This window comes from Eleutherodactylus coqui, chromosome 5, assembly GCF_035609145.1.
Source record: "Eleutherodactylus coqui strain aEleCoq1 chromosome 5, aEleCoq1.hap1, whole genome shotgun sequence".
NCBI lineage: Eukaryota > Metazoa > Chordata > Amphibia > Anura > Eleutherodactylidae > Eleutherodactylus > Eleutherodactylus coqui.
The window spans coordinates 153935564-153950377 of record NC_089841.1 but is presented as its reverse complement, the minus strand read 5'-3'; the positions used below and the strand labels follow the sequence as shown (position 1 = coordinate 153950377).

General features: G+C 40.6%; 1 protein-coding gene across 1 annotated transcript in view; it reads right to left on the bottom strand.

The window, feature by feature from the left end:
• LOC136627920 (E1A-binding protein p400-like) overlaps positions 1 to 14814 on the bottom strand; it is a 111123-nt gene that overhangs the window by 57742 nt on the left and 38567 nt on the right. Inside the window, exons 14-22 of the mRNA XM_066603433.1 lie at positions 13249 to 13454; positions 12594 to 12771; positions 12287 to 12423; positions 9540 to 9709; positions 6539 to 6713; positions 3090 to 3226; positions 2516 to 2702; positions 417 to 583; positions 34 to 194 (exon numbers count right to left, since the gene is read on the bottom strand). Coding sequence (XP_066459530.1) covers positions 34 to 194; positions 417 to 583; positions 2516 to 2702; positions 3090 to 3226; positions 6539 to 6713; positions 9540 to 9709; positions 12287 to 12423; positions 12594 to 12771; positions 13249 to 13454 — 1518 coding nt within the window. The remainder of the gene's footprint in view (positions 1 to 33; positions 195 to 416; positions 584 to 2515; positions 2703 to 3089; positions 3227 to 6538; positions 6714 to 9539; positions 9710 to 12286; positions 12424 to 12593; positions 12772 to 13248; positions 13455 to 14814) is intronic.

Here is a 14814-nt window from a genome sequence, read left to right as displayed (position 1 = left end):
CCCTTACATTTTAGAATCCGCCACTTTTCATACCTTGATTTGTAGAGGTGGTTGTGACTGGGGACCGTCCTCGTGCCTGGCCCTGCTGGGTGACTGTGGCAGTAGTAGTGGTAACTAGTCGAGATGCTGGAGTATTGGAGAAAGCCACAGTTCTCCCTTCTGGCTTTTGACCATACAGAACTGGCTGAAACAACCTGCATGGTCGAAGGGGCAACATTGAAATGATGCTAATTTCAGTATATCTTGTACCCTTGCTCACGTTTCTTAGTACACTGTAAGGCCTACTTTATACAATCCATTTCTTTGCGTTTTCCTGTTATAATGCACTATTTACCATTACATATTTACTGCCCAAAATAAGAAAATGATCCCGCTTTGACCTTAACAGAAAGATTGATGAAGACTTGGCAATATACCTGTTTGGTTTAATTTTCACAGGGTTAGGGTGAGGTGCCGCGTCAGGAGAGCTGTAGATTTCCTCCATCAGTCTTCTAGTCACCTTAAGGACAGGCAGTACCTGGGCTTCATAATGTGTCACTTTATTTTCTAGTCCCAGAAGATCAAAGAGAGATAGATCTGGCTTCTGTTCAATGAAAACATGACATCAGTCACTTTTACTGTAACAGTGGAAACTAGATGGCTGTCAGAATGAAAATAAAGATATAAAACAGGAATAGATGTATTAGGAAACGTCTTACGTGACTATATAGTTGACAACCATTGTAAGTTAATGTCCAACATGAACATCATTTTTTAAAATCTAAATTAGGTCCAAAACTCTTTTATTAAAATATCATTATAGTGTGCTTCTCTTCTACAGATCTCCAAACCCCATGCAGATGCATTGGGATGTATTTACTAAAACTGCCTAACTGAAATTGTTGGATTTGAATGCATTATATTAAAAGCTTGCTCTGATCAGACTCCAACAATTTTAACATGATGTCATTTTTGGCTGATTGATTACATAATATATCTTCATAATGATCAGAGATCTGTATTCCTGAAGCAGAGCTGCAAATTCCCAGCATAGATGCAGTTGAAAATAAAATTCTAGCTGCATTCAGCGGTCACTAATTGAGCTTAGGAGCTGACTGCATGCTGTTCTAATGTTGGGTTCAATGTATAAGTCAGCTATTAAGCTCCCCCCTACTGGTGAATAAAGGCATCCAAAATGTTATCATTTAAAGGGAGTCTAACAGCTTCTAATGCTGGGTTTACACGATGGATTTGCCACGGAAATCTTGTGGCTCTGCCGCACCGAAAAGCCGCAAGATTTCCACAGGAGAGCCGCAGCTTCAAAACCCGCGACATTTTGCAGTGGGTTTTGGAGCGGTTTGGCCATCGGCATTCCGTTGCAGCTTTCTCTCCCCATAGAGAGAGTGAAAACACAATGGAAAAAAAAAAATTGACATGCTGCGGCTGTCAATTCCGCAACGCATCACCGGTTCTGCCCGGCTTTGCCGCAATGGATTGGCCACCCCGTGTGGACGAGATGTTTGTAAAATCTCGACCACATGGCTGGCTAATCCCGGGATTAGGAGCCGCAGGCGGATTTGCTGCACAGAAATTCCACATGGAATTTCCGCAGCAAATCCGTCTCGTGTGAACCAAGCCTAATAGCCCTGGTGTAAAATGTTTTATAAATATTTTACAATAGTCTGATTTTGAGAAATGCGCTGTTGTTTGGGTTTTTGACATTGATGTTTATTATTGTTTTTTTGCAGCAAAAAAAAAAATGAAGTGTTACTTTTAGGTCAACAGTAAAGTATGAAATGTGCTATAAGCATTGCATTTTTGGGGGCGTTTTTTCTCGATTTTACTGCACTTTTGGGTCTAAGGTGTTTTTTTTTTCAAAACTGCAGCATACTCTAGGTCTGGCTTTTTTCCAGGTGTTTTCCCATAGGCTTCTCTATAAGATCATACGGGAAAAAAAATCCAAATAAAAAACTAAGTGTGACCAAAGTATGCCACTGCAAAGAACGCCTGTTAAATACACAGATATGATAAATAAAAACATGCGATTTTTGAGGAAAAAAAATGTTAGAAAAAAAAGCCTGAAGGAAGCATCAGGGTATTTCACACACAGCTGATCTGGAATAATGCCACTGCAGTTTTTGATGTCGTTTTTTTCCTTAGCTACAGCCTGAAGCAGATCTAGCAGGATGGAAAAGTATAAGTCCTTCCTTTATATATGCCTTTTGATTCCACTTCTGGCTTTAGCTCAGAAAACTGCTTCAAAAACTATGACAAAAGCAAGGCTTTTTTCTCAGAAATGCTGTGCGTAAAACCAACATCAATTACATGACACAATTCTTCAGCCAAAGAAAGCATCCAAAAACAACGGGGAAGATGTATCAAAACCAGTGTAAGGAAAAAGCGGGGAGGCAGTCAGGTATGACAGCCAATCAGATTCCCACGCTCATTTTCCAGAGGCCTTGGAGAGCATTACAGGAACAACCTGATTGGCTGCTGTAGTTTTTCCCTTTTTGTCTAAATTTAATATGGTTCTCACCTTCCAGGGGTCGTATTCTAATGCTTGTAATACCAGTGATGAAGTCTCATATTTCAGAGGTTCAAATGCATATGATGAATGTCCAGACCGGGGATCTACCAAATCTGGATGGTTACAGATCCTCTGTAACTGCATCAAGACATGAAGAACACTGACAAAATGCCCTCCCTTCAGTGAATCCTGCGTTCTGTGAAAAAGAAGGAGTCGCCATTGATCAGATGAAAGGAACACTTCACATGTAGATCAATCTTATATCTGACTGTAATGGATATACACATGGAAACATCCATCTCCACACATTGTGAAAATCCCCAATTGGTAATAGGATTCTGAAATTATTTCTATGAAAGTCTCTGCTACAATCTGGGAGTAAGAAAAGAGATATTACACTGTTGCATACCTTTCTTTTTGTGGTATATCATACTATATCGGCCAGATGCAGGTCAAAAGAATACTCATGTAACCCTATGGACACATTTTGCATGTACATTGGAAGTTTTCCTACCATATATGCTAAACATACAAAAAAAATGTGACGTAACCATAGACTTAAAGAGATGAAAAACTGCAGTACCCTGGTTGCAGAATGACATCCTCATATAATGCTCTCTGGCGGTTGGAAAGACGGCATTTTAGAACATGTTCATATTTTTTTGTTAGTTGCTTCTCAACATCTTTTTTTGATCTTCGTAATATAAAAGGTCGAACAGTCTATAAAAAGCACAAAGAGGCACCATAAAACATACTCATATTGCAACTGTTAACAACAAAATATTTTGTTTTCAATCTTTTAAAGTGATTTAAAGGGGTTGTGCCGGAATTTTTAAGTCATTCCCTTTCATATGGATAACATGGAATTGTGGTACAACCCTTTTAATATACTGACCTTCCGGATCGGTGCTGCTTCGCAATTTCTTCCTACTGCCGTGGCCTCCCACTATGCAAAGACCTGCAGATTCTCCCAACTGCTGGGTGGCCAACAACACCATTATATAGGGAAAACGTAGAAGGGGATGCAGCTGTATATCACAGCACTGCAGCCTCCTAGTTCTCAGGATTGATGGTGGTCACAGATGTTGGACTCCCATAGATTCAAAATTGGCAGCATATTCTAGCGATAATTAAATCACTTTAAATAATCAGCTATAAAAAGAATAGATTTTTACAGTCCCCCTTTTTAGAAACGACTTACATTTGCTCCAAAACTATGCCTTCCTCATACATGACCATGCTGCTCCTCCTTCCCCTCTGTCCCGCGCTAGTATGTATATTAAGGCCCATTTAGACACAATGATTATCGCTCAAATCAAAAGCAGTCTTCTGAGCAATAATCGTTGTGTGTAACTGCACTGACATCATGCAGTTTTTGTTACCCCTGTCGCTCATCATCGTCTTTCAACATGCTGAAAGAAAACGATGAGCCTTATTAGAGATTCACAGCGGGATACAGCTGATACTACTGTTTCAGCTGTATCTTGCTCCCTGATGACATGCGGGGTATGAAGAACAGAGCGGTCCAGCTCTGCTCTCCATCCCTGCACAGAGCGCTCGGCTGTATAACAGCTGGGCGCTCCGTGCAGAAAGCATCTGGATGCAGAAGACAAGCAGGGACACCCCGCTTCTCTTCTGCATCCTCCGCTCGGAGCGCTCAGCTGTATAACAGCCAGGCGCTCTGTGCAGAAAACAGCTGGATGCAGAAGGCAAGCGGGGACGCTTGTCTTCTGGAGGCTCTGCTCCGAGCGCTCGGCTGTCGCTTGAGTGACATCTTTTGAGCAATAATCGTTGTGTCTAAACGGGCCTTTAATCATCACATAGTGTGAAAAAATAACAGTTCTTAATGTCTGGAGATGACAGAATAGTTGTTTTAGCCTGTATTCCATTATAAGGACACAGAATCTAAAAAGAATCTGTCAACAGAGACATTCAGATTAGCATTTTGCATTACTATTAGATGCCTGGATAGTACCAAACTAGTAGGATCTCCAGGCCTGTAAAGCCGTGCTTTCATGGCCAAATCTATGTCATAAAAACCCAGCATGGATTTAAATGCAAATCTGCTTCACAAATCCATGTGTTTAAGCATTGATTTCTGAAGCACTTTGTATCCCAGCTGTCACAGATCCTCACACAGATCAGTCCCATTTAAGGGACTCCATGTGTGAATAACACAATGCAAATTCAACGTCAAGAAGTCTCACATTTTCTTCGCAAAGCATATTTAAAATCCAATCTGTATAAAGTATGGTGCAGACTGACATTGTCATGAGTAGGAAGCAATAATTTATGCCTAAGTGGCACTGATTCTTGGTCAAATCTGCATCAGGATCCAAGGTGAAAGCGGTCTACAATGTGAGTGCTGTATGTAACACAACACAACTCTTCTTGTAGTGTTCTGGTGTCTTACTGCTAGTATGTTATTTGTCCCCTCCAACAGCACCCACTAGATTACTGCAATTAGGGACTCTAAATTACCATTGTTTAAGGAGATCTGAGTATTGCCTATAGTTTTAGTTTACATGTTATCAACATAAGATGTTCTATTAGAGAACGCCAAATCCCCTAGCTTCCCCCATAAAGTCATGTAGTGAGCTTACTAAAGACAGATTTATACAGGGAGTCTGTCAGCTGGAACATGCTGTGGAAGCTGCAGGCAGTTACAGATTAGGAGGAGCGGAGCAGATTGATATATAGATTTATGGGGAAAGATTCTGTATAACTTATATTTTATTCATTTAAACCTCAGTATATTCTGAGCTGAACAGTCCAATGGGCGGAGCTATCAGTGATTGATAGCCTGCTCTATATGCACAGTCATACACACATGGCTGTCAATCACTGATAGCTCCGCCCATTGGACTGTTCAGCTCAGAATATACTGAGGTTTAAATGAATAAAATACAAGTTATACTGAATCCTTCCCCATAAAACTATACATCATTCTGCTCCGCTCCTCCTGCTCTATAACATGATGCCGGCAGCTTCCAACAGATTCCAATTACCGTAAACTCAGTATATAGTCAGCGCACAGTTGTGGATAGAATTTGATCATTTAACTCTATGGCCTTTTAAAGGTTTGGAGCTTTGTATTAAAAACCTCTTTAATTCCTTAACAACCAGAGTGCTTCAATCCTAAATCATCAGACATTTCTTTGCGACTTTATGCATGTGGTGGTTTTAAGGCCCTATTTTTTTTCAGAAACCAAAATTACTTTTGCTGTGCTTTTTTTTGGGACACATAGAGCTATTTTTTTAATACTTTTTTCACTGACATTATTGATGCGTACAAAAAGGTTATTTTTTATATTTATAGTCCTTTTCTTTTTAAAAATAGTAAATTAATGCTAATATAAACTATAGAGATGGGTTTCCATTTTGTGTTGGTCATTTTAATATACAACTCGTCCAATTTCGGGTTACGGGGCGGCTATGACAATGCTTTAGGTTGGCGTGGGCGGATGTTTTTTTTTCTTTTTATATATATATTTTTTTAACATGTATGTCCATCATAACGTCATATAAGTCCTCTGGGGAACATTGACAATGTAATTTTTTTCTCATTTCACAATTTTCGACTGTAACTGAGACAGGAGCCCTAGTTACAGGGGAAAGCATCCCTATTAAGAACAATAGTCAGTAGAAGCGCTGAGCCAGGTGATCACTGGGTCCAACAGAGGAAACTGTACCGCGCTGCTTCCTTTATTTATTTCATAGTGCTAATTGAGCGTTAGATAGGTTGGAAAAGAGAAGGTAACAGTGTTTATAAATCGCTTCTGTCTTCTCTTTGGACTCCCCGGCTATCTCTGAGAGCCGAGCACTCAACCTGCTCCTGCTAGATTGCAGAAGCCTTAAATCCACGCCGTACATTTACAATGGCGCAAGTGTAAAACCCAGGACCAAGCGCTGTATACGTGTGGCACTTGGTTAAAATGTATATTATAAAATTAATCAGCACAGAATTTTGGTCATAATGTAATATATAAAAAAGATAGGTATACTGTAAATAATTGAAGTAGAACAACTAACCCTATGCAACATGATGAACAGCTTGTGGCAATTTTCCTGGCTTTCATCTCCACCTGTTTTAAGTGGAAAATCCAGGTAAGCTTTGGATATTCCAGGGATTAAAAAATGCACCATGGTCCAGTGATCTCTCCATGTATTTAGTAGAGGGGTGTCCCTTAGAAGAAGTCGGTTCTGGCTATGGGAAAAGCACAAATATATATTTTAAGAAAGAGTGCAAAATCAATCATTAGTCTTTATTATTACATGTACTCTAACTCTTAAATGTTACATGTTGTTCCTGTTCCGGACTTGAGAAGCTTAAAATTTGAAAAAGCCAATCCAGGGATCACACATAAACAGCTCTTGATGTACACAGCATTGCTGGCCTACTGCTTCTTGCACACAATAAACTATTAACACTATCAATACTATTACTTTTTTATTGTGTGAAACCGAAGAAAGGTAAATAAAATGAAGGTATGATACTACTTGACCCACTAATAATTCTAAAATTTGTCCAGAATTTGTGATATCAATCCTTATTTTATTACTATGCCATTTTGTTTATAGTCTTAAAGTGTACCTAACTTTTCATACAACTTGTGCTGATTTAATAGCCTCTATGTAGCTCATCAATCTTCTAAAATATTGTCATTATTTTTTTCATTTTACCACTATAAATCAAGGCTGAAGTGCTGCCCCTCAGCAATTCACTGCTTGTTGTTGGGCATTAAGCTTCTTTAGTAGCTAGGGTGGTAGGGTGTTTATTATTTGTGGGAGAGGGACTGTCTTCACAGGCTCTGCTTCCCAGTACTCACGTAGCTGTCAGACCTGCAGGTAGTGTGTACACAATCTCTGCCTCTCCTGATGTTGTGTTTACCTAACCTGGTATGTGCACTTAGCTTTATGCTCCAGACATTATATGTGTCTCCAGTTTGCTGTGGGCAAAGCAGCATAATTCTTACTGGACTGATCTCTATTAGCTGCTTTACTAGGTCTTATGTCTCTGTATGATCACAGCATGAATACAGGAGAGGTAGGGATTGTGTACACACTAACTGCAGGTCTGAGAGCAGTGTGAGTGCAGGAAGCAGCATGTGAAGACAGTCCCTCCCCCACTGCTAAGAAAACAGCCTAATGTAATACACACTAGAGAAGCTGAATGCCTAACAACAAGCAGTGGATTGCAGAGCGGCTGCGCTTCAGCCTTGTTTTACAGGATTAAAACAAAAAAAATCAATGAAAGTATATTACAAGATTGATGAGACACACACATGCTATTAGATAGGTATAAGTTGTCTGAAAAGTTTGGTACGCTTTAATAAATAATCTCTTTTCTTTACTGGAAAAAAAATTGATTTTTGTTACTTGGGTGCTAGTAACCGACAGGTCTGTCAGTGACTGATAAGTAAGACTTTCTGTAGGAAACAGAGATAATGAATGCTGCAAGTATTTCCATCACTAGGAAGGAAGAAAATTGCTGATCGTCAAGAAATCACCTGTCAATTAGTAGGGTGCTAATAATTAGGGGAGGTTGATGCATTTGTGTGTCTTACAGGTGCGTCCTACTGAAAGGGTATGTACAGACTAGCCAGCAGCAGGCACAGTGAGAGTTCCTCTTGCAGAGGACCACTGATTTGTGTATGAGCAAAATTCCCAGGGAATAATCTGGGAAGTTGGATCATCCCTGATGCCCAGCTTAAGGGCAAAAATAATAAAATAAAATAAAAAGGGACAAAAGACCTGCATAGCAGGAAAGTCTGCATCCTACAGACACTAAGCTAAAACTAATTAGCTCAGAGCCTGCAGGAGGAGTATAGCTGGTGGGAGGGAGTCACTTTTTCTTTGCTTAGTGTCACCTCCTAAAGGCAGCAGATATACCCAAGGTCTAATGTTTCCTCCAATGACACAGATGAGAAAAACATCGATTCCATTTTTTACACAGTCTTACATTATTGTAATTCTACTAGAAATGTGAAATATTCAAATACTGAAATATGCATTTTGTCCAAGCAACTTGGCAGCTCACCTTGGCAGATTGAAGACGGCATCCCAATGTTTCTCATTCATATTGCGAATCTGATGGACTTCATTCAAGACAGTCCCTCTCCCACAACTAATAAACACCCTACCACCCTAGCTACTAAAGAAGCTTAATGCCCAACAACAAGCAGTGGATTGCAGAGTGGCTGCACTTCAGCCTTGTTTTACAGGATTAAAACAAAAAAAACAATAAAAGTATATTACAAGATTGATGAGACACACACATGCTATTAGATGAGTATAAGTTGTCTGAAAAGTTTGGTATGCTTTAATAAATAATCTCTTTTCTTTACTGGAAAAAAAATAGATTTTTGTTACTTGGGTGCTAGTAAGCGACAGGTCTGTCAGTGACTGATAAGTAAGACTTTCTGTAGGAAACAGGGATAATGAATGCTGGAAGTATTTCCATCACTAGGAAGGAAGACAAATGCTGATTGTCAAGAAATCACCTGCCAATTAGTAGGGTGCTATTAATTAGGGGAGGTTGATGCACTTGTGTGTCTAACAGGTGCACCCTACTGAAAGGGTATGTACAGACTAGCCAGCAGCAGGCACAGTGAGAGTTCCTCTTGCCGAGAACCACTGATTTGTGCATGAGCAAAATTCCCTGGGAATAATCTGGGAAGTTGGATCATCCCTGATGCCCAGCTTAAGGGCAAAAATAATAAACTAAAATAAAAAGGGACAAAAGACCTGCATAGCAGGAAAGTCTGCATCCTACAGACACTAAGCTAAAACTGATTAGCTCAGCGCCTGCAGGAGGGATATAGCTGGTGGGAGGGACTAAGGTTTTTTTTGCTTAGTGTCACCTCCTAAAGGCAGCAGATATACCCAAGGTCTAATGTTTCCTCCAATGACACAGATGAGAAAAACATCGATTCCATTTTTTACACAGTCTTACATTATTGTAATTCTACTAGAAATGTGAAATATTCAAATACTGAAATATGCATTTTGTCCAAGCAACTTGGCAGCTCACCTTGGCAGATTGAAGACGGCATCCCAATGTTTCTCATTCATATTGCGAATCTGATGGACTTCATCCAAGATCAGGTATTTCCATCTTATCTTCATAAATGCCTGAAGTCCCTTGAAGAGCTGCTTGTAAGAAGTGATGCAGACATGGAAGTTGTTGGGCTCCTCCCATCTCTATAAAACATATATTTAGAAGTATAAAAAAAGCTGTTTTAGGGTATGTTCACACATAGTGAAAATGCTGTGGATTTTCCGCAGGAGAAAATTTTGTGGTAAAGCCCACAGCATTTCCACTTCCAAAACAGGTGCCATCACTTGAGCAGTGAACACTAGAGTCCACTGAGTACCAGGTGAAAGGCTGTGCTGACAGTGCAAAATGCGGTTTGCCCATTTCTGACGTGATCGCTGGGCCCGACGACCGGCGCATGCGCAGACGCACCTTTAGTGCGGTTTGCCCATTTCTGATATGGCCGCTGTGCCCTACTGTGGCTTAGAGCGTGTTCTCGCGATAGTTGTAGCTCGGCACAGGCACAGAGGGTGTGGTTCAACTTAGATGGACGCACCAATGTGTGAGGAGGTCAACTAAAGATGACATCAAAAAAATCAAATCATGGTATTTGTATGGCGCCGACTTATTCCGCGGCGCTTTCGGGTGGTTGTTGCTTGTTGCCCCCCACCAGGCTGGGTTCTCGTTTTGCCTGCCTCGGAGGGATGGAGGGCTGAGTCGGCCTTGAGCCTGATTCATGTGGGAATCGAACTTGCAACCTCCAGGTCGTAGGCGAGAGCTTACACTCTGCACCACACGAGGCTCATATGACATCATCAACGATGCGCCAGATAACAGCTGAGACGTGTGGAGAGAGGTAATCAGTGATGAGACACTCCTGTGCATGTTTGTATGTCATTGGTTAATGGTGTTCACATTTCCTATATATATGGTGCACTTTGTATGATACCCTGTTTCCCTGAAAATAAGACATACCCTGAAAATAAGACATAGCATGATTTTCCAGAATTTTTGAGGATGCAAAATGATTTTTCAGGCTTTTTGAGGATGCTTGAAATATAAGCGCTACTCCAAAATTAAGCCCTGCTAACAGTTAATTAAGAAAGTCAATTTAAATAGTGTCCAGGCAGCTATACATGTAAAAAAGTTAAACCTTTTTGAACAAAAATTAATATAAGACACTGTCTTATTTTTGGGGAAACACGGTATGTATTGGCTTGAGGAAGGTCTATTACGACCGAAACGTTGCTGTAATTTTTGTAATGGGGAAATAAATCTTGTATTTTTCTACATTGCTGAATGCTGCCAGTCACTATTTCCTTATTCCTGACAGTGCAAAGAACTGTCAGGCGAGGGGAACACTACATCTGCCGAAATTAGATCGGAGATGTAGCTGATTTTAAGTCAAAATCTGCACCACTAGTGCGGATTTTGACTTTGTTTTGGATGCTGAAATGCTGATGAATTTGCCATGGAATTTTCCGCTATGCAATTCTGCAGCACTTCTGCCCGTGTGAATGTACCCATAGCGCTTAGGGAATCCAATAGTCCCACCTCTGTTAACTGAACACTTTAGTGCAAACTTTACCATTCAACAGTTCGGAGAAAAAGAATATGACAGAAAGAAATTATCCCATCCCACTAGTTTCATATTTCAGTACAAATACTGAAAAATAAATCAAAACAAAACACAAGGGGGGATTTATAAAAGGCTTTACACCAGCTTTTTTGGATTAAAAAAACATAACAAATTATGGTGCACACCACATTTGTACAACAATTTGATACTTTTTTCTATTTTATGCTTCTCTTGCTACTTTTCAAAAGTGACAAGAAAAGTGGGCAGGGTTTAGCATGAAGGAACCTTCCACAAATTGACAGACTGACTATAATTTACATCAGAAGCAGGCGTCCATTTCAATTACTGGGGCACAAGCAGCACAGGACATTTATTAAAATGCATGTGTCCCTTAATTTCGGTGCATCGTACTCTATCAGATATTGGAGCACGACTCACGTGTGAAATGCCAGTCTTAACAGGTCTTCCCAGTAAGGTTTTGCAATGTGTTAAGCAGTGGGCACATCAGTAAAATCACATGGAAGTCATAAACAGGACCAATTTTGAAAGTAATAAAAAAAGGGGAGGGGATCTTAAGGCCCTTTTAGGCAGGATGAGTGTCAGGCAAATGATGCCCGCAATCGTCCCGCACATACTACCTTCTGTGCTGCTGCACAGGAGCTAGTATCACTGGCTCACAGCGGGGAGGCTGCAGGAGATTTCTCTCCTCACGCTCCCCAGTCCCTGTCCATTGACATAATATAGCAGCCGTTCAGTACTGAACGGCCGCTGTGTTATGTCAATGGAGAGGGGCGGGGGAGCGAGAGGAAAGAAATCTCCTGCAGCCACCCCACCCACCTGCTGGCCGCTCTATGAGCGAGCCAGCGATAGTAGCCCCGTGCAGGAGCATGGGAGTGAGGACACACAGGGACGAGTGTAGGGCATCGTTTGCCCAACATTCGTCCCGTGTAAACCCAGCATTAGTTCTTTCGATTCCGCTAACATATTGCAATACACTCAAGGTCAATAAACACCATCTATTACACTGATAAATTCCCCATTTGCATACAGATTATGGGACAATACATTCTCTACACAATACTGAAAAGCTCAAAAGAAGGCACAGCTTGCAGCAAACAGCAAAGAATGAGAGCCCATTACATCCAGTTCACACACAGTGCTTTACCTGTCTCTTTTTTCTTAGTTCTTTTTGTTTGCCAAAGTATAAAAGCAGTTTTAAGCCTGGGCACCATCTTTTAAATTCCAGCTCCCACTTTAGAATTTTACAGCTTCTCACCACAATGAGGTGTGGACCCCAGTTACCTTAAAAAAAATGACAACATAGATGTAACATGGTGTTAGTGGGGAACAATAGAATAAAACATTCTAACACATAACACTGTAGACCATTATTTCAGCTAATGAAGTAAAGGACCTGTCTAGCAGGGAACCTCACATAGCGCTGCACATGATTTCCCATTTTCATGTCTCACCTTCATTACTGGCTAGGTGTGCCATGAGAGCGATCACCTGCACATTCTTCCCTAGTCCTGACTCATCAGCCAGAATGCCATTCAGATTCTTCTTGTACTGCTTCTCCATCCAGTCCACCCCCACCTTTTGGTAGTCCCGCAGAGTGCCATGAAGCAGATGGGAGGTCCGAGGCTTCACCTGGAAAGTAAACATTGCCGAGTCCTTACATAACTTAAAGGTCCCATACATCTGCCAAAGCTGTCGGCCGAAGAGCAGATCATTCACAACTTTACACAAAGTTGTTTTCTGTCTTTTTCTTTAAACTTTCTTCCTGATCTGCTAGTTTGATAGTCGTTTCAGAAATATAGTCAGTAATGATCTGCTTGTCATTGTAACTTCAAAGTTTTGTGGGAAAGCATGCGGCAATACAGGGACAGCTGCTCAATGTGAGTGAAGCCATCTGAGAGTTAGTAGAGAACATCTGCAGTTAACTAATAAGAAATCCCTATGAAGTGTTCTATGTAACATTCTATATATTCCTATCATACTAAAATTCAGTCCAGAAATCTTAACATGCAGCTTTCCTCACAAAGAGTAAATGTATTCTGTAATCATGTATATGCAGCAACAAGCCTATGTAAGGAAGTAGTAGGAACAAATGCACTGAATGCTTACTGCACATGTAATTCGAGCGCTTCCACTAGGAAGAAGTAGCTCTGCTGCCCTGGCCACATCTCCGATATCTCTGGTGTGCTTCCTGGAGCTCAAATGTGCTGGACTTGCCCTGTCAGCCATTCTAAACTGGTCAGCATCAAGTAACGAGTCAATGAGGATAGTATGTTTCTGCGACACATCTGAATCTCCACTAAACTCTTTCACATCTGCAAAAATAAATAGTCAACGATAATAAAGTGTTAATAATAACTTACGAAATTCATCAACTCAGTTCAAGGCAACAGGAAATGTATTAGTTACTATTAAGGGGAGTTCACACATCGCAGAATTGTTGCAGGATTTCTACAGCGGGATACATTCTGAAATTCTGTAACAAAGTACAGTACCATGTAAGTGGATGAGGTTTTAACAAACCCCATTCACTCACAGTAAAAGAAACGAAACAGAAAATAGTCATTCTGCGGGTTAAGCAACTAATTTTCACTGCAAATTTGTTGCACTGAACGGCCACTGCTTACAGTAAAAGGAGAGGGGCGGGGAAAGAGTGAAGAGAGAGCGGGCAGCATTTGCCCGACACTCCTTAAGGCTCATTTACACGCAACGATTATTGTTCAAAATTCGCTCTAATTATGTACTTTGAGCGATAATCGTTAAGTGTAAATGCTACCATCGTTTACTTTTTGGCCGAAGGATGATTCTTAGATGAGCATAAAATCCATCGTTCGGCCAAAGAGCTGATAGCAGGGACCGCACGCTGTGTTCTCCACAGGAGCGCTGATTACATTGTAACATTCAGCTTGCAGCCCCATGACAGAACAAAGGGTAGGCAGAGAACAGACCACCTGCTGTTCTCTACATACAACTCCCCGAAGCTCATTTAGATGCAAATGAAGGTAATAAGTTGCTAATAGCATTAATGCCCATTGGCAGCTTATGCAAATTGATCGTTCAAACTGTCATTCTCCCTATCTTTTGAACTAATTTTGAGCAATCATCTTTGCCTGTAAATGGGCCTTTACATGTAAATGGGTCTTTATGTGTGTTTACAACAAAACATGAAAGGGTAATTGGATTTGTATGTCTTTGTTTTATCATGTTCCTCCCTTGGACCCTTCACTCACTTCAGACAACACAAAGACTCCTCCATCCCAGAAAACTTTCTATCATAAACTTAAGAGCTAAGCTGCTCAAATTCAAAGCTCTATAGAGGCCTCAAGTCATCAATGAGTTTAAATATTTGGAAATATTAAGCTGGAGAATAGGCTAAGTCTTGTTGCAGGATTGTGTGAAAATTCAGACTAAGGGTACATGCACACTGAAAACATTTTTATAAAAATAGCACTCATTCATTTGAATAGGTGTATGCATATAGGCTTTTTTTACTCGGACTTATACCGGTAGTACTAGTAAAGAAAAGCGCAGCATGTCCTAGTTTTGTCCTTGGTACATTTCAATGCGTTGTATTCAGGACAATGGACAGCACATGGATGCGATTTCCGATGTGAGGTTTTTTTATGCCCATGTGCATATATCCTATTTATATGCATATCATGAATATTTTTTTTT